Consider the following 25,835-nt stretch of genomic DNA (forward strand, 5'->3'; position numbering starts at 1 on the left):
GTTCACCAAACCATTCGTCACTTTGGCATCATTATTTTTTATTTTTATTTCTAATATATATTTTCAGTAGTTGGCAGCAATATTTTTATTTACGTTTGTTTTTATATGCCACCAATTCCAACTTAATCAAATGATCAGACGGTCCGGAGCATTGCACAGCAGTTCAAACGAAACCCACTGCGAGGTTGGCGTTGCACGAGTTCCCCGTCTTTTTTCTGGCCAGTTGCGAGGCGGGTAGATTTTGGGCAGCTTGAACTGATGAGGAAAAGGAAATTTCGTCAACGGCCAGGCGCTCTGGTTCGCTCCTCCTTGCAAATTAGTTTTCGTTTTTTGAATACTATTTAAATCCCTACTCGCGATCGACGAATAAATACACTCGTTAGCCCGACTATAAAGGGCTCCGTTCGTTCTAATCTCTCCGTTCTCCCCCACTTCTTCTCTCCTTCACTGAACGCTCCGCGAAGAGAAAGCTAGAGGGATCGGCTGCGAGCTCGGAGGAGGCTTCGAAGCAATTTTTCTGACCGTTGATGATTTCTTCTGTTGCTTCATCAAGCTATTGGACGACGACGACTGTAGTCACGATGTTTTCCGCTCTCCCCCGGACTACTGGATGTTCCGCGGGATGTAGACTGCCGATTGCTCGTCGTTCTGCTGGTGATTCTAGTTCGGGGAGCAGCATTTGGTTGAATTGTTCGGATCCGTCAAGACGGGAGCGGGAGATCCGTGGCCCGAAGGCTAGCGCGGTGGTTCGGCCGGTTGGGAGGGGTTGCGGGAGCGTGACCAGAAGGGCGGTTCTTGCCTGGGATATGGGGGCGGAGGAGGAGGTTGGCTATTCCAGGTGTTTTCTTAGGGCACGGAATGGAGAAGGTGCGACCTGTTACTGATTTCTTTGCTCCTTTCTTGGATGTTATTCTTTCTTTTCCGGTGACGTTTGCTTTGGTTGTTCGTGTTTCGACATTACATTTGAGAAGCTTTAAAGATTCTTAGGTGATCTTACGGTAATACTATGTTTGCTATTTTTGTCCAACAATACCATTTCTCCGCGTTATATTTTGGTTGGCACAATTTGGTACTACACATTGTCCATCTTACGCTTTTGGTGATATGATATGCATGATGGTATAAACTTCCCAAATCAAGAGTAAGTTTCGTACCTTCTCACCTTTCTTTCAGTGAACCATAGGCAGCAAGCACTTCTCGGAATACCACCTGTAGCATGCCAAATTTACATCCTTGCGGATTTGACAAAGTTACTTTGAGGATTTTATTCAATTTCCCATGGACAAAAAGATGCCTAGTTAAGTTGCATCTCTAGCCTGTTATTATGTTAAAAAATTGTTTGTCACATTCTTTTACTAAGTAATTGACATGAAAATTTGTCTCTGCTTAGTGGAAGCTTTAAATTCAGCAAACATTTAACCCAGCAATGGCTGACAATTTTTGGTCTACGTTTGTGTTACCCCATTGTATGATGTCAATGATCTGCTCAAAAGGAGCACAAGAAGTATTATCTTGACTTTGTTTTTTTTCATCCAATTTTATCTGCAGAGCTGCTTTTTTGTATAAGGAGGGAAGTTGAAGCTGGAAAACTTTCTTCAGAAATTGCGACTAGACTGGAAGAACTCTATTATAATTACCGGAATGCTGTAAGTTCAGCTCTAAAATAGAGAAATTCCTCTGAAAGGCAGAGGACTCTCATTTTGGAGTAATTGTAGTTGAACAAGTTGGATAATTATATATAAATGAGTTGATGACTGTTCTTTTTCATTTTGTTGCTGTTCATAGGAATAATGTGTTTTTTTCCCTATGTTCTTGGTTGGTACACTGCCCATCGTCTCAGAAAGGAAACTACATGAAAATGTGTGAATTTTTAATTTCAGGTCATGCAAAGTGGAGATCCAAGTGCAAAGGAGATCATACTTTCCAATATGGCTGTTGCATTTGATCGTGTTCTTTTGGATGTTGAGGTCTTGGCATGCACCTTTATTGTTCTTAGACTGTTATTTAAAATATGTATGTTGTTAATGTTCTTCATAAATAGTTTGATAGCTCTGTATATCTTGCAGGATCCTTTTAGCTTTTTGCCTTGTCATAAGGCAATACGAGAGCCTTTTGACTACTACATGTTTGGTCAAAATTATCTCCGGCCATTGATAGATTTCAGGTGCTTTAAGATTCATTTTGCTTATCTTCTATTCAATCTTCTCTTTCACATGAGGTATGTTAAATGCCCCATGTGTTTTTGAACATTTGCTCAAAATTATACCCTAATCAGGGTTTTCAAAAGCTCTAGGCGCTTGCTCGAGCGAAATTAGGTGCTCCTTAATATTAAAATTTAAAAAATATATATCATGATTGATAAATATGATCACAAAAATATAAAAAATAACACATCAAATTGCATTCATTTAAAGTACTAATTGCATTGTCCAAATATAATAAAAAAATGACAAAATAAAATGAGATTAACTTCAATGATCATCAATATCAATTTCATCATTCTCAAACTTATCATCATCTTCCTCTTTAGCTGATTTATATTCCTCTCGTTCATCAAAGTTGCAGTGGTTCCTCTTATCTACCTAACAATGTATTGTTATGTGCTAACTCCTAACAGTGTACCCACCTAACATTGTTCATAAGTTCCTAACAATTTAACAAAGTTAAGTAGGAGATCATTAAACGAAGTGCTCAAGATGGTGTAAGAACTTGGAGATCATTTAACGAATGCATAAACTAAGAAAGATGAGGAGATGGAGAAGTAACCAATTGGCGAAAGTCTATGGAGCATGGCATCAAGGAAGGCAGCAATGCACGATGGAGTAATGTTGGGTTCTCCGACTCTGGAAGGGTTCACGTGACTACGGTGGTTCTTAGGGCTAAGGAAGGTGGCTGCTAGCAATGGAACAAAGTTGGTCTACGACATAAGCAGCATACAGTGGAGAAATGAAACTGCACACGATGACGTAGGGTGGAAGAGGCTTGTGGTTGACGATGTAAGCTGAAGGAAGTCGCATTGGCACAGGGCAGAGGAGGCTCATGGTCGATGACGTAAGCTATAGGAAGACGTTGCACACGGCGATGTAGGGCGAAGAAGGCACAAGCTCAACGATGTAAGCCAAAGGAAGATGACAACCAATGACATAGGGTAGAGGAAGGTCACGGTTATGAAGGAATAGGGCAACCAACGATAGTGATATAGGGTTTTTTCCGCTGCGATAGTGTAGGGTTCCTTCATTGGATCAAGTGGAGGGGGAGGAGTTAGTTGTTGAATTAGTTGGTTTGGCTGAGCCAACTAATTCAAATTGATTGAACCCAGACTCTCAGAATCGAATAGTGCACACTTGAGTCACCCAGTGTTTGAGCTTAGGCGCGTGCTCGAGTCATGCCTCTTTGAAATGACTTGCCTCGACCTATTTCAAGGTGCTCGCTCCTCACCACGCCTCGCTCGAGTACCTATTGAAAACACTGATCTTGATTGGGATCGGTGAATTTGTTTAGTTCACTAAGCTATATTAATTTATTAATCTCGTGTTCTTAGTCTATGATTGGATTGTGGGGTCAATATTACTCAATGAGTCTTTGTTTAGTATTTATTTGGGCATCAAAATTATCATCTTTCATGTAAAACATATATAATGTAGGTTTAGTTGTAGGACAGGTTTTTGCTTGTTAGTTTGTCTGTAAGAAACACTTATGGTAGTTAATTATGCCTTCTCATTTAGTTTATGTTTTATCTCATAGTATTCCACTAGTGTCATCTTCAACATATTATTTAGAAATTATTTAGATGGGAAACAAGAGTCAACTTCATGGTAGTTTATGTTTTCTTCAAGATATTATTTAGAAAGGATACAAGCTGCACATACATATATGAGTGTGTTATTTTGCTATTAATGTCAACCTTATTTAATGTGACAAGGAATAAAGGGCAATTCTAGTGTATGAGATTTTAATCCTTACAGTTTTGAAAGTCTGTAGCATCTTCATTTGCTTGGTTCAAACCTATTTATTTTTATGTTGGCTGCAGCAGAGAGTATCTTGTAGGTATAATTGGGAAACTAGGCAATAATTAAAATAGATATTGATGTAAGTTTCTATATTTTAGTTTAAGTTTGATGCAGGTTTGAACTAGGTTTTCCTTGGAAAGGATTTACACGGACAAGTTGATTACGTTCAAGATCAGTATTGCTTTGTCTTTTAAGATGCAACTTATGTCTATCTAGTGTGGGAGTATCTGTCTCACTTAATTTATTATTGCATGATATACTTTTAATCTCTATTGTTGAGGCCTTGGCTAATTTTGTATTAGGCATGAATAAGATATTTAACCTGTTCCTGTTTCTGAAGGGTAAAGCAGCGTTGGTGCAAGAATGGTGTTTGTGGTCCTGTTTTCTGACAGTTGTTTGTCATTGTCTGCATGTTCTCTTATTAAAATTTGCTGAGTATTTTTTTTTCACTGATTGAATGTTCTTTTCACTGAGTAACCAACATTGTTGAATCTTTTCAATTACCTTGATCTTTTTGCCATCAGGTCCATTTGTTGCCTGACACTTCTTGGCAAAGGATATCAGCACCAATTATATTAGTGATTCAGATAACTTTTGATGTTTCATCATCTAAAGCAACAGTTATCATAGTCTTTTGTTATCACTAAATTTGAATATAACTATTGATGTTGGTTATACAGCTTTAAGTGCCAAAAGGTGATTATTTCTTCGTAATGGCATGCATGATTGGAAACTTGAGAATCATGTGAATCAAATATTCAATTTTTCTCGACTAACTTCTGGTGGTGAGACTGCATTCCTTTTTCAATAGCTTGATGAAATTTATCTTTTTTTTCTAATCCTCAGAACATCATATATTGGCAACCTCTCCCTTTTCTTTGACATGGAAGAGAAGCTTAAGCGGGTATGTGAGCATCATTGACTATTTATTATTGTTAATGATCAACTATTGTTGTTTCCTGGCTAAATTTTTTTATGTATTTATTATACTTTCTATTTTAGTTTTGTTTGTCTTATCATATGTAATGGCTAATCATGTAGGCTTTTGGTACCATACAATGTTTTATTCTTGGAAGAAACATGAATTGATTCTTTGTCTGTTTATTCTGAAGTCTTTTTTGCATAGGAATTTGTGGATGATAATATTTTCTCCTGAAAACTCCAATATCTTTGAGCTTGTAAGACTTAAATGTTACACTTGAGATTGGTTATATATTTTATGTGACAAAGAAGTGGTTGATTAGTAGTAATTTCTCTTTTTCTCTCTCATATTCTTGTTTAGGAGGCTGATTGTTATTCTTGAATTGGAGAAAATCCTGACAGAATTGTCATTTATATGTCAATTACACCTATGCACCAAATATTTATCATATATTTGTATGTCTTATCACATTGGTTAATATTATGTATAGCTTTTAGGCATATATTTGTCAATTACATCTACATGCTTCATGCTATCTATACTATAAAGCAAGGATTTTAATTTCGAATAATACCGCCCGTACCGAGCGGTACGTACTGGTTTGCCAGCAGATCGGTATGAGGACCTCCCGCTACTGTTGATTGGGGCTGCTTTCGCCCCGTTACCACCGTAAATCGGTCGGTGATGATCTATTTCGATTGTTGCCGCCCGCTATCGGGTGGTATTAGCTGAGGGAGAGCTGATGGAGAAGAAAGAAGAGGGAGAAGAGAAGGGAGATCTTGGAGATCCGGTGCCGCTCTCCCTCGACGATCCCGATCTATTGCCGCTCTCCCTCGTTGGACGTTGCAAATGAGATGTCGCCACCTCCTCGTCTAAGGCGACGAGGCCTCGGTGTTGTCAGTGACTTCTCCTTATCCGCGTGGGGAGAAGAAGCCTTGGCGACATTGCGGGGAGAACAAACAGAGCGTTGTTTGTTAGGATTGTAACGACACTAAGAAGGGGGGGGGGGTGTGAATTAGTGCTTTCGTAAAGTTGTGATTTTGAAAATTCGTTCGATGAAAACTGATATTGAAAGTGTGCTTGACTAAGAGTATAAGTGTAATAAGCAATTAAATTAGAAAGCAATAGCAATGAAGAGCATAAAGGAAATGCACACCAAATTTATAGTGGTTTGATCGTTGCGACCTATGTCCACTCCCGATTCCACTTTCGCCGAGGCCATCGACTTTCACTAACGATATTCTTTCAACGGACGAAGATCAACTACCCTTGTTACAACTCTTTCATCTTTTCATAGACTCAGGAGTGAACCTTCACACATCTCTTTTACAATTAGATCTCACTCCTCTCTTAGAAGCCTTCTAACTCTAGGAGGAAGAGACTGAATAATTTAAGAGAGATTACAATTCTTTTTTCCTCAAGATTTCTTTCCCCTTTCTACTCTTTTTCTTGCTAACCCAAGCAAGAATAACTGGGGTATTTATAGATCCCAAATGACTTAATTCAAATCTTTGGGTTTTCGAAGTACTGGCGGTGCCACCTCTTGCACTGGGCGGTATCACTGCTTGACATTGGCGGTACCTCCGTCGGGTCTTCCGGAAAACGTACATTTCGTACGTTCCAGCTCATAAGCGGTTCCATCGCTTGGTCTAGCGGTGCCACCGCCTGACCCAATTGTGGGTCATTGAATGGGCTTCCATTCGGCCTAAATCAGTCTTGATTTAGGCCCAATGAGCCCTTAATTGAGTTAGTATGGTTACACTCAAAACCAACTCACTTACAACCTAAACTACTTCGATCAAGACACACGATTACAAACATGAATCCTATGTTGTCCGACATGTCATTGGTTCATCCGGTGCTTCGTTCGATCCTTCGGCGCATCGTCCTCTCTTTCGGCGTGTTGTCAGATCCATTGGCATGTTAGCCTTTTGCAACATCCAATCTTCCTGACGCAATATCCGATCCTTTTGGCTCGATGCTCAAACTCATGGCACAAAGTCTATCTTCCAGCACATCGACCAATCCTCCGGCCCGACGCTTAATCTTCTGACATGATGCTCTTCGACACAACGTCTGATTCTTCCTGTTTTAATCGATTTGTCTTTCCATGATCGAAGTTAGTCCTGCATCATTCAAATGCTAATTAGATCATAACTTCATCAATTGATTTCATCATCAAAATCCGAGATTCAACATCGTTGCGGGGACGTTTCTTCTCCCCACGCGGGCAGAAGAAATGAGGCGACAAGGCCACTACGTCGCCTCGTTGCCCTTTTTTGTGCAGGGAGAAGGAAACCTCGGTTTCTTCTCCCCACGTGGGCAGAAAAAGGAGGTGACATCGCCTTTTTTTTAACTTATATATATATGTATATATACATGTATATATACCGAGCGGTACACCTGTACTGTACCGTACTGAGCTACGCTCAAAACTCCGGTGTTGTACGAAATTACGATCCTTGCTATAAAGTATGAAACAATTACTTAGTGTTGCTTTTATTATGTATATCTAGGTTTATTGCAGCGCTTGGTCCATTTTGAATTACAGCTACTCACCTTATGTTAGATATATTATGAAACACTTACTTTGTTGTTCCTTTGTCTTTTTGACATGTGCATGGTAACATGATTCGTGATGGATGTGAAAGATCAGTTTCAAGAGGGCCTTGTGTCTCCAATAATTTCTTTGAATCCTTATCAAAATTTTGAATATCTATAAGTCATCATCTTACCACAATTTAAATGCAAATTAGGTTGTGTATCAGCGATTTAAAAAGGTGCTCGGGCACTTGCCTAGGCGCTCGGGCGAGGCGAGACGAGGCCCGAGCGCCTCGGTAATCTTCCAAGCGACGCGCTTCAAAGAGGCGCCGCCTGGGCGCTTGCCCGAGCCCAGGCGCTGGGCGCTTCGGGTGAGCGCCTGGGTTAACCAAGGCGATTGAACCAGGATTTTAGGTCTGGTTCGGTCCTGGTTCAGTGTCCGGTGGTTAGTTGGTTCAATCGAACCAACTAAAATCGATATCAGTGACAACCCAACCCTAACCCTCGTTGCCGCTACCGCTCCCGATCCCGATCCCGCTTCTCGCCGCTGTCATTGCTCGCAAACGCTGCCGCTGTCGCCGCTCGCTTCTCCCGCTGCTCGCCGCTCCTGCTCCTACTCTCGCTCCCACTGTCGCTGCTCGCCGCTGCCGCTGCTTGCAAACGCTGCCGCTGTCGCCGCTCGCGCCTCCTGCTGCTCGCCGCTCCTGCTCTTGCTCTTGCTGTCGCCGCTCGCCGCTGTCGATGCCGTTGTCGCCGCTCGCCACTGTCGCTGCCTCCTTACACTCCGTTGCCGCTGTCGCTTCCTCTTTTCTCAATCAGCAGGCCCAGCACCCCTTTACACTTCCTTCTTCTCATTCTGTTAATAGTATACAATATACTGTTAATAGTATACTGTTAATATTATTAGGTTTATTTAAAATTATTAATTATTAATATTGTTAATAGCATGGTTTGCGGTATCGGTCCGTACCGCCCGGTACGGGCGGTACGTACCGGTCCGCCAGACTTCCGGTACGCGGACCATATGTTACCGTTCCGACACTGTAGCAGTACTGTAGCACTGCTACAGTGCTCGGCACGCCTGAATATACCGCTCGGTACACCTGGGTGTACCGAGCGGTATACCGTACCGTACCGGTACCGAGCCCAGGTCGAAACTCCGGTACGGTACGGTTTTGCGAACCTTGGTTAATAGATTAATAATATATTATTTTGATTTTAATATTATTGATTTTTATTTATTTAAAATTATTGCTAGGTTTCAAGATAAATGACAAGTGTACAGAGCAACTTAATAGAGTCTCCAATAACATCAAAAAAAGATCCTGTATGGAAGTATAATTATTTGAAGGCATAAAGAATGAAACATATCTTGATAAAGAGGAAAGAGTCGAAGGACAAGAGGAAGAAGGCGAATTCAATGAAGATGATTTATGTGAAAATGACGATAATATTGATTATGATAAATGACTTTGATGTAAAATTTTATTGTTTTGAATTTTGAAACTTTTTGTTAATGTGACATTGTGATTTTGTATCTTAGATTTTCTTAATTTAATAACATATTTTAATTTAAAATTTTAAATAATTATATTTATTAATTATATTATATTTTTTTTTATATTTTAGCATCTCGCTTCGCTCGGGCGAGCGCCTAGCGCCTCAGGCGTTTTTGGACCTTGGCGCCTTTTGACGCCTAACGCTTTTTAAATCACTGTTGTGTATTTGAAAATCACACATCATTAATTCAAAATTTGTCTTTTACAAGAGAAAATAATTTATAGTGGTCATTTATCATCAAACCTTTGTAAGTCACATCCAAGTAAGTATAAGTCGCTTCCAAGTTTGCTTAAGCACATGTAACTTAGCTATTACTTGATATCATTAATTCAAAACTTAGCTTATGGACTATAGTCTAAACAAAATAATTTAATCACAATTTAAACCTTTGGAAGTCAGCTTTGATATCTTGATATTCGATCAATAAATATCTTCAGAAATATGTATGACCATGACATTGCTTTATTAATTTCCTGCTGGGACTGTGGTAGAATGTTTGGCAAATACATTTTATTACTAGTGGTATTTGTCTATTAATTGTTGCTTTCACTGTAATGACCAAATCATTTTTTTCTGCCCAACGGTTAGATTCTTTAATAGACAACCATTTCTTTAGTGTTGCTATGAGCTGTTGATTCTGATAAACTGGCTTTGGGTCTAGTGGTCCTTTTTTACTTTCTGGGCATTCCTTCTAAGATGTTTCTTGTCTGGTATCTTGATATTCGATCAATAAGTATCTTCTGAATTATGTAGGGCCATAACATCATTTTGTTCTCCAACCATCAGACAGAAGCAGATCCAGCACTCATTTCACTGTTGCTTGAAAGAACAAATTTATATTTTGCTGAGAAAATGGTAAGCTAATGATAGTGCCAATTGTTTGTCGCAAGTATTTTCAGTTCTATTAAAGTGTTCTATTTTATACCTCAGGCGTTTGTGGCAGGAGATAGGGTGGTTACAGATCCACTTTGCAAGCCCTTCAGCATGGGAAGGTCCTTGTGATTTCTTTTATGATTCAACACCACTAAATATTTGTAAAACATTCTTAATGTTATTTGAGTTACTCATTTATTGCTTGTCTGCCAGAAATCTTATTTGTGTATACTCAAAGAAGCACATGCATGATGTTCCTGAGCTTATTGAAATGAAAAGGAGAGCAAATACTCGAAGCTTAAAGGAAATGGCTTTGCTTTTGAGGTTTGCTTGTGTTTTGATGCACTTTACAAGAAGCGAAATATATGATTCTTTGGTAATAAAAGATTTCAAAGATTCTCCTTATTAAGTGTTCTCAAAATGTGGCCTTCTTTTGCATGTTGGGCTTCTTTCTTTTTATTAAGCAACTCGTGCAGATGCTAACTCCATAAAAGAGTACTTGAAATGAATGCAGCCTAAATTTGCAAGTGTTATGAAGATGGTAATGAACAATTTAGACATTAGGAATTATCCATCAATTTCTTGTTTCATTTCATAATACTGATGATATTGGTGATGATTGATAATGTTATTGGGTATCCTGTTTCATAATTCTGCATCACGTATATTTTGAAATATGAAATAGGTCTTTGGTAGACACCTAAAATTTTGATTACTTGATTTAATAGACACTTCTGGTTTGACAATCTGATGTGTGATCTCCTCAGATCTATTACATATTTTTGCTTGTTTCAGAGACTATCAAGTTCAATGGCAGCAAAGAAAATGTCAGCACTCTGCAACTGGTCAACTTATTGTGCATGAGCTGTTCCTCTTGATTGCAACTAGGCAAAGACATAAAGGAATGTAATGGTTTTATTGGATGGAAATATATATGGGCCTCATAGGAGGCATGCCCGACATATCGGTATCTTCAGTGGAAAGATTTGCAGGGTTACAGAGATCTGAGTGTATGAGCTACAGAACACCTTATTAAGCCATTAATCCTAGAATGAGTTTCTGAGATATCTTTGAAAAAGAATGAGAGAGATGCCCTCCTTAGTGTCTCACTTTCCCTTTCTTTTCCTTAATTAATTGACGAAATCACATGTATAGGATAATATGGCATGGCTATTTAGGCACCAAAAGTTTATTTCCTGTCATGAAACAGGTAGTAAATGCATTTACTTCCTGTCAATTTTTTGATGGATAAAGATTAATGTTTTTCCAAGGGGTCGTGCTACACGCTGCTCTAAATGTCATGCATGGTTGAGTTCATGCTATAATAAGTTGAAACATTTTACTAGCATTGTTTCTTTTGGATAAAGATAAGGAGAGATTAGAAGTGGTCTTTATACTTCTGACACCTCATGAGTCGCTTGCATCCTGTTAGGCTCATTAATATAATCAAACCCAATATCTCTTATATAGCAGGGTTGGTGTGCCACTGGCAACAGCCTTTCCCAAACCAATGTAGTAACAACCTATGGTAATTTATTGAATTAATTGATTTCACCAAAAAATAGTTAGTATTACTTGATGTCACCAAAAAAGGTTGTGGAGAATAATCTGTTAAAAGAATTGGTAAACAATGTGGTTGGTATCTTATCTGTATGACATCAGGAAAGAAAAGATAGACTTGTGTACTCGACTTAAAATGATCTATCGGGCTTAAGCATTTCATGACACATAGACAAAGTGCACTGCATACAGTTCCTGGTAGCAAGTTACTTGGTTCATTATTCGCACCTCCATCATCAAGGTAAATTTTGTTTATTAAGATCTGATGTTTGTTTTCTTACTGCTTCTAATCTTTGATCAGTTTTCCTTTTAAATCAGTGGCTTTTTTTTTAATTTTAATGTGAATTGCACGACGGCTGTATATGCAATCTGTAGAGCTTTTGAGTTTCTCTCAATGTGTTGATAGTTTCTTGGAAGCTTTAGCATTGACTGAGTTTGTCATTAGATTCTTTTTCCTCTAAGGTTGAGATACATTTCAAGCATAGAATTTTATCTTAAAGATATATCTTGCTTGGTACATTTAATAATTATCTCTATTTGTCCATCTTGTAAAATCCAATTGACTGTATTTTTCTACTTGTCTTTTGTGTGTACTGACTCAAAATTATCAAATAGGAGTGGATCACAGGTAATATGGATTGCACCAAGTGGTGGTAGGGACCGACCTGATCCACTCACAGGGGAATGGAATCCAGTATGTTTTCTTGGAAAACTTGTGCTTCACCTCTTCAATCCATTGCTCTTTGATTCATTTCATAATTTTTTAGCTTTCAAATGGGTAGTATAGTATATCTTTCTTCTCTTAAAAGCATAATATTTCTATCTATCTTCAGCATATTTCTATCAATTCCAAAGCAAATTCAGCCCATTTTTAGCGTTTAAATCAAGGACTATAGTCTCATGCTGACTGATGGTGTTGGTCCATGGCTGGATCGGTACATACTAGTTTGTACCAGCATACCATGTGTTAGTACGTCGATATGTGCCAAAAGCAAGGTCTGCCGTACCGGACTGTACCGCCTGGTATGGGCGGTATGTACCGGTCCGACAGGCCAGCGGTACGTGGACCGCCCTGTACCGTACCGAGTACTGTAGCAGTACACTGTAGCACTGTAGCAGTACACTGTAGCACTGTAGCAGTACTACAGTGTTCGGTACTCTGAGTGTACCGTTTGGTACACCTGGGTGTACCGAGCGATATACCGTACCGGTACCGGTACCAAGCCTGAGTCGAAACGTCGGTATGGTACGGTACGGCGGACCTTGGCCAAAAGATCCAAAAAAGGCTAAAAAATTATATAAAAAACCTGGAAAATAGAAGAAAACATAAATGAGAGCATTTTAATTAGAACTTAATGCAAATTTGGTACAATTTCAATAAATTTTATCCAACATGAGGAAGGGATAGTGGATTTATCTTTTTTGGACGTTGAAGAGCAGCTTTACGACACGTTCTGAATGGTTATTCCATTGATATTGAATCATCTACAAAGATACGAGTTGAAGTGTTAAATTACGTGTCAAAACTTTATGATTTAAACAAATCAAATAATTTGGGGTGCCTACTTACCCCTAAAATGGCACTAAAAGTAAGCTGATTGACCCTAATCATCATTGATTTAATATAATGAAACTAATAAGGAGCTAATCATATAAAAAACTAACTAAAAGTATACTAATGTCCCTAATGATGCGTGGAACATAATTAATGCCACTAATCACTCAATTAACAAGATGTGTTTATGTCTAAATCAAGGTCTGCTACACTGAAGCGTACCGTCCATATCGGGCGGTACGTACCAGTCTAACAGGTTACCAGTACACGGACCGCCCGGTACCGTACAGTGCTACAGTACTATACTGTAGCACTGTTACAGTATGAAAAATAAAATAAAATTGTTCGGTACACCAAGGTGTACCGCTCGGTACTCCCTGATGTACTGCCTAGCACACTGGTACCATACCATACCAAGCCCAAGTCGAAACGTTGGTACGGTACGGTATGACGAACCTTGGTCTAAGGACTCTTAATCTGGCACCAAAAGTAAGAGATTGACCACAATCATCATTAACTTGATAAGTTGATGTAATGGTGCTATTATGGATCTATGGATCTAATCATGACAAAAGCTAGCTAAAACTCTAAAAGTTCTCTCATTCAAATTAATGCCACTAATCACATGATTAACAAGCTGCAATTATGTCTAATCACCCCTAATTTAGAACTAAAAATATGTCATTGACCCTAATCATCATTAACTAGATATATTGGATCTAATATGGAGCTAATCATGTGGAAGTTAACCAAGAAGTAGTAAGAGAATACATACCTTTGAATTAGAGTAATCCTTCTCTAAATCACTTGTTAGAATGCGTTAATCCTCAAAGATGAAGCTCTAATTACCAAAGATCAGCTTTAATTGAGAATAAGAGTGAGAATGTGTGAAAAAGAGAGTTCAGAAGTTGTGAGAGTGAAAGAGGGGGAGGGTGAAGGTTTAAATGGGGTTTGAAAGTGGTCCAACAGTCAAATTGACCATTGGATTTTGATGAATCTCAGTTGTTGATCCATATTGGTTGAAATCCGACCACTGTCGATCGGTACAGGCTGGTATCGATCAAATTCTGGCTGTTTCACCCATTACGCAGGCTGTATCGCCTGATACAACCCCCCCATATATATACCGCCTGATATAGGGCAGTTCAAGTCTCAGTATTCTATCGGACTGGTATGTATTGTCTATACCATATCATACCATTTCGAGCTTTACGTCAATCCTTGGTTTAAATTACGCTTTGAATTGATCATTTTAAATTTTATTGTGGATTCATTCATCATTTAGATCTCTAAGAAATTATGAATCTTTATATTCATCTATATTATGATGTAAGTAGACACAATTTCTTGAAAATCCGATGGTCATGCCCTATCTTTTTGCCCTATAAGCTTTGTCTGTTGTGGGACATAGAGGTTGTTGAGGTGTGGATCATGTGAAACCTCCTACAACTAGCTTTGTGGAAGCCTTTTCAAATTTGAGAGGTGTCTTTCACCCACCAAGATATGGGCATCTGGGAAACTTTAGATGACAACCTGCCCTTTAGAAATAAAGAAATCCCTACAGGGGTGCTACAACAGGTCAGGCATGACCATGCGGGTTTCAAGTTATATATCCCTAACTCATCCTAGACTAGGTCACAAGTAGATTCTCAGTATCAGTTGTTATATTTGTCCTACTTGACTAAAAGTTACTTGGCAAAGAATTGAATATCATAAAAACCCATCTAATGCATGGTCAAACTGCAAAAAGGCTTCTTGTAAGAAAGACTAATGACTTCAAAACAAGGATTAATTAAATATTTATTGTTAATTTGTTTAGCATGTTTATTTTGGTCTATGCTGGAGGTTTAACATGACTCATACAACTTATATGATAGTCTAATAATCCTTCTTCCCTTTTTGATGTTTAATGATATTTCCTTTTAGGACCCAGTTGTTTTTGTTTTCTTCATCAATTGATCACTTGTGCTGATAATAATGAGTGCAGGCACCATTTGATGCATCTTCAATGGACAATATGAGGAGGCTTTTGGACCATTCTGGTGTAGTTGGGCACATGTATCCCCTAGCATTGCTGTGTTATGAGGTTATGCCTCCACCACGAGAGGTATGATCTACTTAAAGAGTTGTGGTCTAGACTTGGCACACTGTATCATGATCTTCTAACATTTATTTATTTTAGGTAGAAAAGCAAATTGGTGAGAGAAGAAAAATTTCTTTTCATGGAATTGGGTTATCCGTGGCTCCAAAAATCAACTTCGCTGAAATCACAGCTGGTTGTGAGAACCCTGATGAGGTTAGTGATAATCTTTGTATTTTACTATCCTACAGATTTTACATGTTCTTTTTGATATAGTTGTGTGCTTGTTCTAATATCAAATTTCAATGCCCCTAATGATAAAATTAGCTAAAGTTTATATTAATTTGTATTGCGATGTGGCTAGATTTCTACTACAATTGATGTGCAATTTATTAAGGTTTGTTGTTGAAAAAGATCTCTCAGGTGTTAAGTCAACGTAAACTTTCATTGATTATAGAAAACAAGCATGGGGACAGTTAATATCCATGTGTAACAATTTGCACTTGAGGTTCATAAAAAAGTTCTGAAGATGATGACTTATGTAATAATTTACCTGAACTTCAAACATGTACCATTAATTTATTTCCAACTATTGAACATTGTGTTAAGAGTCTTAAGACAATTGCTAGAATTAGTTCAAGTAGCTAGAGATACTTGAACTAATGGTACTGCACATATATGCTAATGGGCAAGTGTTGCAAATATAGAAATAATAAAAAAAGTGTGACTCAGTTCATGAGGCTTCTGTTAGTTGTCTGCAGAGAGTTAATTGGTGCACCTTACCCTTATAGGTGAAGTTGCTTCAATGATTCAAACCCTTGATCCCCATGTTGCAAATGAGTATCATTGCTCGGGTTTCAAAACTTGTTCTAAATGTAAGATATGCTATAATAGGAATATGATGAAAAATTCTTTAGATAGCATAGTGTTGGATTTGACAAAATTAATTTATTGTGTAATTCCTTGAAATGCCATATTTTGAGTTATAGCACCAAATGATAGCTTCTAGATCATAATTTGCTTACAGAATTAACAGAATATTCACCTACTGAAACAACCGAAGGATTAGAAATGTTAATAAATTTCAAGAATTTGGGTTGTAAGCTGACTAGTTGTTATTTTGAAATTGTTCTCATGAATTATGGTTCCTGAACTGACATTTGATCTATATCTAATTCCGTTTGAACTTTTGTGGTTTCTACTTGGTATTTAAATGTGCACATCCTAATCCATATAGCCATTCTTAATTGTTTTTGAACCTTCCTGTAATAAGAATCTTTCATGTTAGTCAAATATACATTTGGTGCCCAAATTTCTTCTCTCCTTGGAAGTTCTTTGCATCAACCCATATTATTTGTCATGTCAATTCTTTTATTACGTTCTTGACTTGCAGGCTAAGGAGGTCTTTTCTCAGGCTGCATATGATTCCATGATTGAACATTATAATGTTCTTGAAACTGCTATATATGGATGTAAAGGACTAAATGCATCAAACTCCATTGTCTCACTTTCACAGCCATGGTTATGAATCTTTTGGCAGGTTTTCTTGTCATTAAGGCATTAATTTTTCCTTGCTTTAGTTGCTTAAGATTTTCATAACTACAAGGAGGTTTCCTTGGACAAATTTAAGATATTCTTTTGTTTATTTCTTGATAAATTTATTCTAATTTGCATGACATAGGCACTTAGAGAATTTTCAAGTTTGGCCTTTTTATGGCACTTGTGAGAGACTTGTTTGATGATTGCAAGGAGGGTATGATCACCTAGCTTGGACTAATACGGGTCCAAGCTGTATCGGCATATTATGCATCAGTATGCTGGTACGTATTGAGTTTCTGAAAAAGTTTAAAAAAATTAAAAAAATTACTACCTACTACAGTCCCTGTTTCAGGTGGTACATGCTGTATACCACCTAGTTTACCTTGTTCCATGTGTCATTAGGCTATCAAACCGTTAAGTACCCATCCATACCTACCATACTAGGTGACATGGTTCATCATTTCGTGTCGACCAGGTCTATCGGTCCCTAGTTAGACCTGTTGGTACTGGCTGAAAAATCAGCTGAAATTAAAAACCCTATTTCTGGGTTGTTTTATCCTAATTTATTGATATAAAAATTAAATTTGATACCTAAACATGCATTAATAAGCTTCTAATTGCCTATAAAACATCATAGAATAAGCTCGTAAATCATGCAAGAAGATAGTACGTGGTCAATCTATGCTAATTATTCTTAAATTCCTCTAATTAGGCTTCATTAATTATTAGTCACTAATCAGTCAAGAGTTACCAATATTCTTTATGCTAATTACATGACATGATAAGGAAAACATAGAGAGAAGTTAAATACGTTCAGTGGGAGACACATTCCATCCAACCTTCGGTTTGAATTTCTCCGTTATCCAAATCAAGGGGTTGATTTCCATTAATCACTAATAGAAAGATCAAACAAGTTTAATGAGTGAGAAAGAGTAAAAAATAGAGTAAAGATGAGAGTGCATGAAAGAGGGGGAGGAAAGGGCTCTTATAAGGCCAAAACAGCTCATAATAGTCATTTTACCACTAGGCCCGATGTCAATTGAAATAATACCAATATGGTCGAAATTCGACCATTATTGATTGGTAGGGGTCAATAATGGTCAGAATTCAATCATATTGGGCGATAGTGAGGCAGGATCGCTACACCTCACATTTACCATGTACTAATCCACTACAGACCTACAAAAAAGAAAATGAGTAAGATGAAGTGTTTAACTTGGGATCCCATAAGTAGACATTTTGGTAATCACTTGATAAATAATGAAAATTACAAACATATATTTTGTAAGCTCTAAATAATCGCGTGACAAAGGGTCCAAGCTGGCTTGCCATGTGCATCCCTGGTAGCTCTATGGTGCTGTACTGGTTAGCACTCCGCACCACTTCGTAAAGCTAGAAACCCTTAAAATGGTTGCTTGGATGGCTTATTTTTGGATAGTATTGCCTCTACGTGATGACTGCATATAACCTGCATTTATAGGACTAAAACGATCACAAAAGTCAACCAAAATGGGGCTACTAAGCCTACTGCAAGCCTTCTATATGTTGTGTAAAGCAAAGTTTGCAATACCGAATGATACCGCCCGTATTGGGCGGTACGTACAGGTCCGCCAACAGACTGGTACACGGATCGCTCGCTATCGAGCGGTACCGTCGATTGAGGCTTATCGATGTTGTTTTCGCTCCGTTATCGTCCTAAATCGGACGGTGATCGAGGGAGAAGAAAGACGAGGGTGAAGAGGAAAGAAGAGCGAGAAGGGGAAGAAAGATAAGGGAGAAGAAGAGGAGAACCTGAAGATTGACGCTGCTCTCCTCATTTGTCGGCGACTTTTCATCTGCGCGCGGGGAGAAGAATCATCGGCGTCATGGGGAGAAGAGAGGCGATGCCTCGGCGAAAACCTTATATATATATATAGGCGATGTTGCCGAGGCGACATCGCATTTTTTTTTTTTTTGTGACGTCACCTCTACGACGTCGCTCCCGCGTGGGGAGAAGAGAGGCGATGTTGTAGAGAACTTATATATATATATATATATATAATATCATTTGATATACAGTAAGTACCGTACTGTGCGAATCTCGAAATTCCGGTATGATACGAAATTTCAATCCTTGGTATAGAGCATAAACAAAACTGAAAGACACGAACATATACAAACATTACAATGAACACCCTTTGTATATATTTGTTCATAACATTCTCTCCCACTTATTCCTTCGATGTCCTCATTGAAGCCTTTCCAGACGTTGTATCTCCTCGCTTTTGCTAAATCTTCAATCTTTTACTTTAGCTGTAACGCACCTCTCTCAGCTTCTAATTGCTTCCCACCACTGTTGTTGAGTAGTCAAACTTTGATCCACTAATGCTGCTTCAACTCGCTAGTGACTGACTTTGGTGTGGGGTCGGTCGAGTTGTGCTGAACTTTGTTGGTTCCTGTGGATCCCTTAGATAAAGGAAAAAACCTTCATTGTTGTGCGTTAGTCTCTTAAACGTCTCACATCACTTGAACTGGATGGATGCCTATTGGAGCTTTAATGAGTATCGCCTCGCAGACTTTGAAGTTTTTAAGATCCTTTCTCTGAAAAATTTGCTAATTGATTCCTTTTCTACTTTGTTGTGACCTCCATGTAGGTTTGCATCATTTTTGCTTTCGATTGACATTCTATTGAGATATGAAGCGGAAAATCTACTTTTGGTAGAATTGATTACTATTGGTAAAGATTTGACAACTATTGTCTTCCACTAAGTTTCTTCGAAAGATCTTTGAACATGTGCAGAGCTCCTCTACTAGATAAATAAGAGAATTGAGATATTTGGTTTTGCCCATTCTTTTAAGAGTTGAGAAGGTAAAAGTATTTGACTTCGCCCGCCTCCTCGAGGGTTGTACTTCATGAATCAAGTTGGTTATTAGTCTGTGCTTGCTCTTTGCTCACACCTTTGAAGCACCCGAAGTATTTGCATTCTTTACGTTGAGTTAACTACTGTAATTTGCCTCATTGCCATTGAACTTCAAGAATGCAAGAAGTTTTACCAAAAAGAGCAAAATTTTATCCCGACTTAGAACAAGGCTTTCATCCGAAATCTCCCTTAGTGGTACACAGCTCTCATATGCTGATGACAAAGACTTTTATCCGATGCAAAATTCGATGCACGCAAGGAAGACCTTCCTTTTGTGGTACCATGACATTCACTCTTTAAATCCATAGTCATTCTTACTATGGTGTTGCTTACCAAAGTGGAGCTCCCAGTAACTCCCGATCATATCTACATATGATCATGTCTCTCACATCCCGTGTCGCATTGCCTCGAACCGTTCCACCACGATCCACTACACCATGTCTTCTCCTGGTAACATCTCCATTGCATTATGATCTTTGTAGGATAAACTCGGATTGCGATCTCTTCATGTGTGGCCTTTACCAGCACATCGTAGGGCTTCTGCTACCTTCGATTGTGTTTACTCCTTTGGTAATCGATCTTTAACCATCGGCTCTTGGGAGTTGGGTCACACACGGACAAAATGCGAACTCTAGGATAGTTCGTCGCCGAGCAGCTTTCGAAGTCCGTCGACTTCGTTGAAATTTGTACACCATCGTTTGGATCCTAGACCCCTGGCCTTAGCATAATCTCCATTGCTCATAGCTTCCTTTGTAGTAACTTGAATGACAGCACTATGGTATCTTCTTTAAAAGTACTCGCTTTTGCATCCTTTTTGCGTTCACAAGTTGAGTCTCCTTAGTCTCTTCATCAATTGCTTTGCCGAGATAAGGTGCATGTGCCTCGAAACTCCCTTCGACTTTGGCACCATCTAAGATGCATTCGCTCCATTCTTCGCTCCATTAGAACGAGGCACCCTGGAATGACATGATCTCGCTTTTACCTCTGCAAGAGTTTATGTCCTTGACCTCTGTCCGAGGAAAGCTTCGCGCCTCCGTTCCATGTTCCATCTTCTATATTGACTCCCTTCATGCGGTATGGGCAATTCACTAAGTTCCACCCAAGTTGCTCTGTTCCTCAGTTTGTATTAAATTGATGGTGGTTCTAGTGCCCACCATTCTACGGGTTAGCTATTCGTTGAGTTTGATCTTCATATTGGCTCTAAGTGTGCCTTCGTTTGGTGTTGTCTAGGGTCACTCTCTCACTTGATCTCGCAATACTGGCCACCAACACGTACGACCCATTGCACATGATTCTTCCTTTAGAGAATTGAGACTTATCTTTCTTAGATATTTGTCCTATTGGAGCAACTTTTCTCTTTGCATCCTTTCCTCTAGAAGTTTCGAAGGCCATCGTATTCTTAGACTACTCCGCCTTGCTGAACAAATTATGCATTATTCTTCCATCATGAATGCACTTGGTAGATTGTGACTCTTCACCAATACAGCTCTCGCTATGCCCCTTAAGACCTAGCAACATACTGAACCTACAACACTTTAGCCTCCTACAAACGTATCCTTCCCATGCCGAAGAGAAAGTTTTCGTGTTTTATGGTGCCGAGTTTTAGTCCCTTTGGGATGGCCACGGACAATCCATCATCCGTATACAAGCCCTTGCATGAGTACTAAATTCTTCGAGTTAGCATTTCCCCTCGCCTTTATGAGCTTTGCATAACTTTTTCAGTCGCCGAGCAACCCATCTCTCCTTGCACTGTCTTATCCTTTGCCAAACACTTCTGCTTGCCTTGAGCACCGTCAAGTTTGGTTGTCAACATCGAGTCGTAGCTCGAACTTAGCCATCACAACCTTTATGCGCTACACGTTCTTCCTAACTCGCTTGTCCTCGTAGTACCTCTTGTGTAAAGGGTCAACCATTTCTGTGAATACCAATCTCGGATGCTTGTTCCTTTGAGTGACTTCTTTCCATATGTTTTTACGTTCGTTTTCCCTAAACGGTCGTCCATGCTAGCTGCCCTCAACGGAGTCCCGGTAGGTCCCTCACGTTTACATGGTAGGTGTTTCTAAATATGCTTGTCCAGATCTGATACCATATGTCACGGACTTAGTTAGTTTTACCTAAGTCATGCAGTACCCTTGCATGTTCATCCGTAAAGGATCAGCATTCTCGAAATGTCTTATGGTCCCTTAAGGATCTACAAAAGAAAAGATGAGTCAGAGAAAGCATTTAACTTGGGATCCCACAAGCAGACATTTCAGCAAACATTTGATAGACAATGAAAATTACAAATATAGATTTTGCAAGCTATGAACGGTCGCGTGACAAAGGGTCCAAGGTGGTTCACCATGATCAAAAGTCTCCACAAGAGCCCACATGACACTACTACAGAATAATGTAACGAACCAGCCCTTGACAATACCCCAAAAGCCCATACAGCCATGTGCCACTCAAGTAGCTCTATGGTGTTGTATTGGTTGACACTCTACACCACTCTGTAGAGCTAGAAAACCTCTAAAATGACTATCTGGATGGTATATTTTTGAGCAATTTTACCATTGTTCGACGACTGCACACAATCCGTGTTTACAAGATTAAAATGACCATAAAAGCATACTAATATGGTGCTATTAAACCTACTGTAAGCCCTCTATATGTTGTGCAAAGCATAAACAAAACCCAAAGACACGAACATGCACAAATATTACATCCAGTTATTTAAAAAGCGCTAGGTGCCAAAAGGTGCCAATGTCCAAAAACGCCCGACGCGCTAGGCGCTCGCCCGAGCGAAGCGAGGCGCTAAAATATAAAAATATATAATATAATTAATAAATATAATTATTTAAAATTTTAAAAATATGCTATTAAATTAAGAAAACCTAAGATACAAAATCACAATGTCACATTAACAAAAAGTTTCAAATAAATAAAAATTAACAGTATTAAAATCAAAATAATATATTATTAATCTATTAACAGTATTGAAAATTAATCATTTCAAATAAACTTAATAATATTAATAGTATACAGTATACGTATACTATTAAAAGGAAGTGTAAAGGGGTGCTGAGCCTGCTGACTGAGAAAAGAGGAAGCGACAGCGGCGACAGCGACAGCGTTTGCGAGCAGCGACAGTGGGAGCAGGAGCGGGAGTGGCGATAGCGATAGCGTTTGCGAGTAGTGACAGCGGTGAGCAGCGGCAGTGGGAGCAGGAGCGGCGAGCAGCAGGAGGCGCGAGCGGCGACAGCGGCAGCGTTTGCGAGCAGCGAGCAGCGGGATCGGGATCGGGATCGGCAACGACAAGGGTTAGGGTTCGGTTGTCACTTATATCAGTTTTAGTTGGTTCGATTGAACCAACTAACCATCATAGACTGAACCAGACCTAAAATCCTGCTTCGGTCGCCTTGGTTAACCCAAGCACTCGCCCGAAGCGCCCAGCGCCTGGGCTCGGGCGAGTGCCCAGGCGGCGCCTATTTGAAGCGCGTCGCCTGGGAGATTAGCGAGGCGCTCGGGCCTCGCCTCGCCTCGCCCGAGCGCCTAGGCAAGCGCCCGAGCGCCTTTTTAAATCACTGATTACATCGAACACCCTTTGTACAGATTTGCCTGTGACAAATTGGAGCGGACTGATCCGTACCTTAACCAGCTTTGGGACCAGTATATACCACCTGCTTAATACCACATCAGGCAGTACGATAGTCCATGCCAGGCAGTATTGTTGCTCTCCAAATCGATTCTTCAATTTGTCATACAATAGTGAAGTGTTGCATTCTGGATGTGTGAACTGGAAACGAAGAGAATCCTGTTCTTTCGTAGGGTTAAAGGCTTAAGTTCAGGCTTGGAAACACTCAAGAAAAGTGAAGGAAATAGTGCTGATTTGTTTATGACAAAACTAATTGGATATAGCATTGTTGTAGGTCTCATGATGTTAAAATTCCTTGAAGGATCGTGGAAATAGTGTGAAGATATTAGGGTTCGTACATTTGTTCCTTCTTTTTATATGTATGAATATGCTGAACATTCTTCACAGAATTAAGGTAGATTTACAATCAAATTTGGAATTAACAGAAAAGTGCATCGGCGTTAAACTTGTGATAATCAATGACCGCAAACTCTTTAGAAAGGTTGATCATGAGCATAGAGATTGAAGATGAGCAATTTACTAAGATGTTATAAGAATAGAAAACATACAAATAGAACGGCAAATGAAAGCTGTATTGTTAGACATAGGCTCTTGGACCATTGGGGTGTTGTGCTTTACTGTTATTAATGGTGTACATTATCTATTACCATGTGACCTGAAAAATGTAAATGGGCTTGCAAAATTGGAAAACACCATGTTGACTTTCATGAGTTGGGGGTGGTGACATGGATTGTTTCTGCTATATAGTTTTTGTGAAGGCATATTTTCATGTTTATGCTGGCAAAATTCTTTGCATCATCAGACTCCACATTACATGGATTGTTTCTGCTATATAGTTTTTGTCAAGGCACATTTTTATGTTTATGCTGGCATAGTTGTGTGTATTGTCAGATTCCACATCATCTAGTGGAAAAGATGTCAATTGGACTAAAATTATAGTTTCTTTCCTCTTCCGACAAATTTAACCACATTCTGTATCATGACATGTTTGACCTGAATAAACTTGCACTGAAACAAAACTTTGGTCAAGTTGTTGAGTCAACTACTTGAGATGGCTACATGTGAACTTTTTAGCTATTCAAGTCTGTTCAGATTTTGTTTTCCATTACTCTTGAAGCAATTACATCTTTTTCTTTCCTGCTGCTTTCCACTGATAATTTGGATATTCCCTGTCACTTTCAGTTTCAACAGGACAATTCCTATACAGCCATCATAAATCACTAGCATCCTATTATGCTGGGTGCTATGTTCAAACTTCTCGTTTCATGATCTACTTATATTTGCTGAATCAAACTCCGCTAGTTTTCTTGACATTGTTTCCAACTGTCCATCGTTTGAACTGTCTGAAAGACACTACTTAAAAGATTGACTACAAGAAAAGAAACAATGTATCATCCAGTATTCACCAGTTTGTAATACCATGCTTTTACAACCAATAGACATCCTATAGATTGTGGGTAAATAAGATCAAATACCATTCAAACATTCATGGTCCTCTGATGTCCAACTAACTGATTATACAGTGTGATAACTGAAATTCTTTGGATAAAATTGTATGCCTAGTATGAAAGCAAGGAGAGATTTGATCATGCAAGTTTTGGAATTAGTCGTAAAGTTCTGACGCTGCCTGATGGTTTGTCATCCTCATTATCTATAACATTCTTCCCTCGTGTCACTACATGTGCTCTTATAAATTTTATGGAAGCGTATATAGTCTTTTTATGGCAAGTCTGCTTGTTTAGATACTCATCATTTTCTATGCATGCTTTCTTAAGAATTTCATTGTGTGCAATACTTTGGGACTACAAAATACTAAAATAATTTCCTCTTCTGGCTGACAGATCAATTTTGCCCTCCGAAACTTTTGCACCAAGTCTGCTAATGGTATCTCTGCACAGATTCTGCACCCTTTAAAAGGTGAAGGGCCTTTAAAGGGGGGGGGGGGGGGGGGGGGCCGTCGGGCCTTTTTCTGCTGGGACACAAGTAATAGGGCATTAACGAAGAATATTGAGCAGGAGTCAGGAGCCATATATTTTCTACAAGTAATGCGGTTTGCATCAACTGCTGGACCGTGTATAAAGTAGTTTCCAGGCGCGTTGTCCACAAGCAGCGCCAGCTCTATTCTTTTTATTGAGGGTAAGACATTCTAAGGATCCATATATCTGACATGTATTAATGCTAACATGACCAAATTCCTTCTGTACATGTCAATTTCTTATTTCTCGATGAATTAGATATGACAGCATTTCCTGCCGGTGTCAGATGCATTAGTTTTCTTTTTTCTTTTTTTATTAACTAAGATTTAGTTTTCCAGTCAAATATGAGAGTTAACGAGTTTGTTTGATTCTCTTTATTTTGACTGAAGACTATCCTAAGCTTTAGAAGATCGTTCTCAAATTATGTATTCTGTTATTCGTTTAATTCAAGTTATTTATATTTATTCTTTTTTGTTGACAATGGAAAGCAGATAAAATCTTGAAGCTGAAAAGCTCATGGGATCCAAAGCCCAATCAATCCCGCTTTTCGTATGTAAGAACTTTTATGCTGATTCATTGATTCTGCCTCTTGCTGGGATCTTTTTGAACTCTATTGAGGATGAGATCGACAGTTAGTATGAAGACTAACTGTCGAGACAAGAAACTGTGTCGACACATCTTTGAA

At 38.9% G+C, this 25,835-nt stretch overlaps 1 protein-coding gene across 4 annotated transcripts; it reads left to right on the top strand.

The window, feature by feature from the left end:
- The first annotated feature begins 247 nt into the window (after positions 1 to 247).
- Positions 248 to 25,122, top strand: LOC135612112 (glycerol-3-phosphate acyltransferase ATS11, chloroplastic-like). Of its 4 annotated transcripts, none has more exons than XM_065107935.1 (13): positions 248 to 867; positions 1,549 to 1,646; positions 1,881 to 1,967; positions 2,067 to 2,164; positions 4,857 to 4,914; positions 9,787 to 9,888; positions 9,964 to 10,025; positions 10,120 to 10,230; positions 12,082 to 12,160; positions 15,009 to 15,128; positions 15,204 to 15,317; positions 16,495 to 16,622; positions 25,016 to 25,122. In XM_065107935.1, coding segments are annotated over exons 1-13 (1,398 nt in total). In that variant the 5' UTR covers positions 248 to 527; the 3' UTR covers positions 25,017 to 25,122. The 4 variants fall into 4 exon arrangements, with proteins under 4 accessions (XP_064964007.1, XP_064964008.1, XP_064964006.1 ...); XM_065107936.1 differs by having other exon boundaries at positions 16,495 to 16,641; positions 25,016 to 25,119; XM_065107934.1 differs by having other exon boundaries at positions 249 to 867; positions 16,495 to 16,637; positions 25,016 to 25,118.
- The last annotated feature ends 713 nt before the right edge of the window (positions 25,123 to 25,835 follow it).

The sequence above is a fragment of the Musa acuminata genome, chromosome BXJ2-5 (assembly GCF_036884655.1).
Source record: "Musa acuminata AAA Group cultivar baxijiao chromosome BXJ2-5, Cavendish_Baxijiao_AAA, whole genome shotgun sequence".
Lineage (NCBI taxonomy): Eukaryota > Viridiplantae > Streptophyta > Magnoliopsida > Zingiberales > Musaceae > Musa > Musa acuminata.

What these genes read in the sequence shown, in the direction of transcription:
- LOC135612112 (XM_065107936.1), top strand. Translation starts at nt 528, where the DNA reads ATGATTTCTTCTGTTGCTTCATCAAGCTATTGGACGACGACGACTGTA. An exon ending in GAAATGGCTTTGCTTTTGAG is followed by an intron (nt 10,231 to 12,081) that starts GTTTGCTTGTGT and finishes ATTATCAAATAG; the next exon opens with GAGTGGATCACAGGTAATAT. An exon ending in TTATGCCTCCACCACGAGAG is followed by an intron (nt 15,129 to 15,203) that starts GTATGATCTACT and finishes TATTTATTTTAG; the next exon opens with GTAGAAAAGCAAATTGGTGA.